Source organism: Nematolebias whitei, chromosome 16, assembly GCF_014905685.2.
Source record: "Nematolebias whitei isolate Nwh7 chromosome 16, NemWhi1, whole genome shotgun sequence".
NCBI classification, from domain to species: Eukaryota; Metazoa; Chordata; class Actinopteri; order Cyprinodontiformes; family Rivulidae; genus Nematolebias; species Nematolebias whitei.
Window position 1 is genome coordinate 32,697,028 of NC_056513.1, and position 4,624 is coordinate 32,701,651.

Consider the following 4,624-nt stretch of genomic DNA (forward strand, 5'->3'; position numbering starts at 1 on the left):
CCGCGCCGTCCGCTGCAGCTCTCCAGGCTCCCGCGCCGTCCGCTGCAGCTCCCCAGGTCTCTCCGTCGCATGCTGCAGCTCCCCAGGTCTCCTTGACGCAAGCCGCGTTTCCTCTGGTTCTGTGTTTTGGACGGCCTCCCGGCCGCCCCCCTGACCTGGCCCGGTTTGATGGACAGCCGCCCGCCGGAACAATGACTCTTAGGGACGATCCCTTGACCGTCCAAATCCTTTGTGTTCCCTCGTGTTTTTTCTCTGGTCCTCCACCCTTGCAGTGCCACCCGCCCAAGTCCTTTGGGAGGGGTTTTTTTTTTGGGGACGCCTGGAGGCGTCCTTGAGGGGGGGGGGGGGGGGGGGTACTGTAAGGATGGTACTTTTCTGTGGCCCAGTTTGAGTCTGTGCTCCCTCATTAGTTCCATTGTTACCACCCGTGTCTTGTCCCAGCTGTCTGTAATCATGTCTCTGTATATAAGCCGTCTGTTCTGTCTTGTTCATCGTGGCGTCATACTCGTTGGGTCTCCTGTGTCTTCCCCTGAGTCTTCCTGGTTCCTCGAGTCTCCTGAGTTTCCCGTGCCTCCTTCCTATGTTCATGTAAGTTTTGCTGCCCCGTCAGCTTGATATTTTGTACCTTTTTTATCATTAAATTCCTATTTTTGTAATCCTGCCGAGTTGAGTCCCTGTTCTGCACTCTGGGTTCGCTCCTGACCACAAATCCTAACAGAACCCTTCAGGGTATATCTGATTTTTTTTCTAGATAAATATGATACATCACCTCTCCTATCCAATGTACATATGCTGTGGGGTGTAGGTCCTTCCAGTTGCACAAAACAAGTCTTCTGGCCAAGAGAGCCAAAAGCAATCCCATCCTTCTCGTACTTGCTGAAGGACTTATCCACAAAAACTACCCCAAACAGTGAGATGAGTGGTGATGGATAAACAGTTCTCCCACATATCCCAGAGAAGGTGTCAAAATAGATTGTCAAACAATCTCCAGTTTGGGATGGGTCCAGAATGTATGCAGGAATGTAGCTGGAGTTTGTTTACGATTACATGCGGGGTCCAGATCGGCTTTGATCTTGGACAGCTTGTCTTTGGACCAGTGCACTACTTTGAATTGAACTATACAGCATGTAGTTTTTACTCCAAAATCTTAAACACAAAATATTTAAAGGGGTATAAAGGAAAACAATCAGAGTTAGACGTCACAAAATGTCTCAGCTGTAAATATCAGAAAAACTGACTTGTGGATATTAAACTTCTGTACCAGCTGTTCAAAGAGGAAAATTACCATCAGCATAGAAATTACACAGTGAATGCCCTCCCCTCAAGACCCAGGTGTCAACAGCTGTATCAGCTACTGAGGGAGTAAACGTATGATTATTTGACACAGGTGCCAAAAAGTAACTGAGAGTTAAATGGCCTCCTGAACTGATTCCAAATCTTACCCGTCCAGATCACAATTGGGCTAGAAGTGTAGGTTGATATTGTTTAAAGGGCAGCCGAGAGCAGAGTAATGCAGAAGGAGAACTGGATCTAACTGAGGCCCTTTCTAAGGCTGCCTAACTGGGAGAAGGGGTGTTCTTACCCAACCAGAATAAAAGAGCTTTGACATTAACTGCCCAGTAATAGTGCATCAAGTTAGGAAGTCACATGACTCCAAGTCTACAGGGAAGATGTAAGACATTCTTGGCAATCAGTGAATGCTTTTTATTTCAATTAAACACTGATATCTGGCTGTTCACATTGGTAAAGAAGGATTTAGTAAGAAAGATTGGCAAATTTTGAAACAGGAATAAAAATTTATGTAGGATATTAATTTTTACAGATTTTATTCTGGTTTTGAATTTCCTCCATTTGCACACAATCTGTCTGACTGTGGATTGGTGGAGTCCAAACTCTTTACAGATGGTTTTTAACCTTTTCCAGACTGACGAGCAACAACTCTTTTTCTGAGCTCCTCAGAAATCTCCTTTGTTCCTGCCATGATCCACTTCCACAAACATGTTGTGAAAATTAGACTTTGATAGACCCTGTTCTTTAAATCAAACAGGGTGCCCACTCACACCTGATCATCATCATTGATTGAAAACACCTGACTCTAATTTCACCTTCACATTAACTGATGACCCTAGAGGTTCACATACTTTTACTCACAAATATGTGACATTGGATAATTTTCCTCAATAATAAAAAAAGTATATTTTAGTCTTATTTGTTTAACTGGGTTCTCTTGATCTACTTTTAGGACTTGTGTGAAATCAGATGTTTTAGGTAATTTTTATGCAGAAATATAGAAAATTATCAAAAGTTCAAGCATCACTGTATGTGCACATAACATCCTGCTTGCTCATGAATATTCTCACCAGGCACTGGAACAGTAACTGTTGTACATGATGCGATTATTGATCGTACAGAGGGCAACATACAAGAATGATCACAGGCCTGGCCATGCTGTGCACGCTCCTGAAGGACAAGTTCAGGTGCACCAGCTCTGACCTCAAACATCATATTTATTCAACGTTTCATGGAAAATGGAGCATAAAGATCCTAACATTTAGTTACTATAAATAAAATGGACAAAATACACGAAGAATCATGGACAAAACTGATATTTAATAGTCGTTTCCACTTGTGCCATTTCTTGAATCCAAATTTCTGCAGTGGCTTACATCCAGCATAAAGACTTACTTTAAAATGCAAACACGAACAAGAAAAGGTCAAGGAAAATACACCACAAGAAGAACATGTAGACCCCCCCTCACACCGACTGACAACCTCACTACGATCTCCTGGACCTGCTCGGGCTGGATCAAGGTGAATTTGGAAGACCTCCTTTGGTGTGGATGCAGTTACAACCCTGCAGAGCTGGTATGCTATTTATTTTATTTATTTATTTCCCCTGTGCCCCTACCATACGATGTACACCCCCTGTATGGTGAAGCTACAGGTGTCGTGTTACCACGACAACGTTACAATCACTAACAGCCTTCAAGCATAATGTCGTCGTAGTCAGTCCTGCTTAAAATCCCGAACCATCAGACCACATGTGGCCAATGTGATGCATACTCCCCACCCCCCATCACGCTCCACCACCACCACACCGATAAACCACTGTACCATGGCAATGGAGGTTTTACTCTCAGAACCATCGTGGATCTGTGATACCAGTTACACGCCTGAAGTCCCCATCAAAACCCAGCAAAGCCCATAACGTTCTGTTCCACACCATAGTGGGTTAATCGTCCAGTGTGTGTGTGTGTGTGTGTGTATGGGGGGGGGGGGGGGGTCTAACAGAGATCTCATCAAATGACAGCAGTGGACACAGCAGTTGTACACAATTATTGAATACTGTCTGACTGGTTGTGACGTGTGTGATGAAGAGGAGCGAAGACTGGGCTGTCATAAGGTCACTTCGAAGTCAGGACCAACAACACAGAAAGAAAACATGGTGCGTTCACTGGCAGTGTGCTTTTAACAAATTCACGTGTCTCTGTAAAAACTCAGGTCACTTCAAACGGGCACTGGGGTCATGATAATCTTAGGTTGGTAACATGAAAACAACAACAACATGGTTCAGAGTGTCATATTTCAGAACTGTTGCACCTTCAGGGTGGACTTTATTACTAGATTCAGTAGAAATACTTCATGCAACAAGCATACAATTATTATTTCACAAAACCCCTAAAAAACATGTTAAATAAAAACACTTCCTCACAGTTAAAACTGTTCTCACATTCGTTCAGATCAGACATGCATGTAAAGCGTGACGCGCTGCTCGTTTGTCTAGCACACGTATGATAAGCTCGCACTGCAACACTTCAGGGACAAATATGAAATGCTTTGAGACAAAACATGAACCTTGTGCCCTTCCTGGCAGGTGTGACTGCAGGAGCAAAGGCCAACCATAAAAACAGTACATAAAGTGCGTCTGTGGAAATAAACACTAAAAAACTTGCTGTCATAAAAGACGTATCAAAACAAAGCACTTGGAGGACAGAAAGAGGGTTCCTACACACAGATGAGCTGCACATTCTTGGTTTTCCACATAAAAAAAGATGAGTTCAGACATGAGTGGAGGTAAGGAGGGACGGTGTGTGGCGTTTAACCCAGAATGAGGCTGGACTTGCCCCCTGGGGGGTTTCGACGTCCAGATGGTGCACCTGCAGCAGGCTCGTCCACCTGAGCGGGCTCCTCCAGCTGCTGAGGAGCTGCTTCTGGATCAGCAGGGCCATTTTCTGAACAAACACGGAGAGAAAAGTCTAAAACAGAACTAGAGAAACTGCATTTCCTGTGAAAATGCAATCTGGATGCTTATTGTAGAACTTGCTGAAAAACGGCTAAAATTAGCTAAAAACATGCTGAATTGTAGCTGAAATCGAAGAACAAGCCTTAATTAGCAGAAGAAAGCAGAAACAACACATATTTGCTGAATTAGGTTTAAATAGGCAGAAATGAGCACAAAAATGATAAAATTAGCTAAAAAAAGAGCTGAAATTAGCAAAAAACAGCTGAAAAGTCAGAAAGAAGCTTAAAACTACTAGAAGGAAACAAAGAGCTAAAAAAAGCTAAAAAAAAAAAAAGTGGAATTAACTGAAAAAGTTCAAATCAGCATAAAAACAGCTAGCAG

At 43.3% G+C, this 4,624-nt stretch overlaps 1 protein-coding gene across 1 annotated transcript in view; it reads right to left on the minus strand.

Moving 5' to 3' along the window:
- Positions 1-3,280: 3,280 nt before the first annotated feature.
- The window catches only part of jpt1a (Jupiter microtubule associated homolog 1a), a 60,973-nt gene continuing 59,629 nt past the window's right edge, over positions 3,281-4,624 (minus strand). The window contains exon 5 of the mRNA XM_037690580.1: positions 3,281-4,232. Within this exon, the coding sequence (XP_037546508.1) occupies positions 4,099-4,232 (134 nt within the window). The 3' untranslated portion in view covers positions 3,281-4,098. The remainder of the gene's footprint in view (positions 4,233-4,624) is intronic.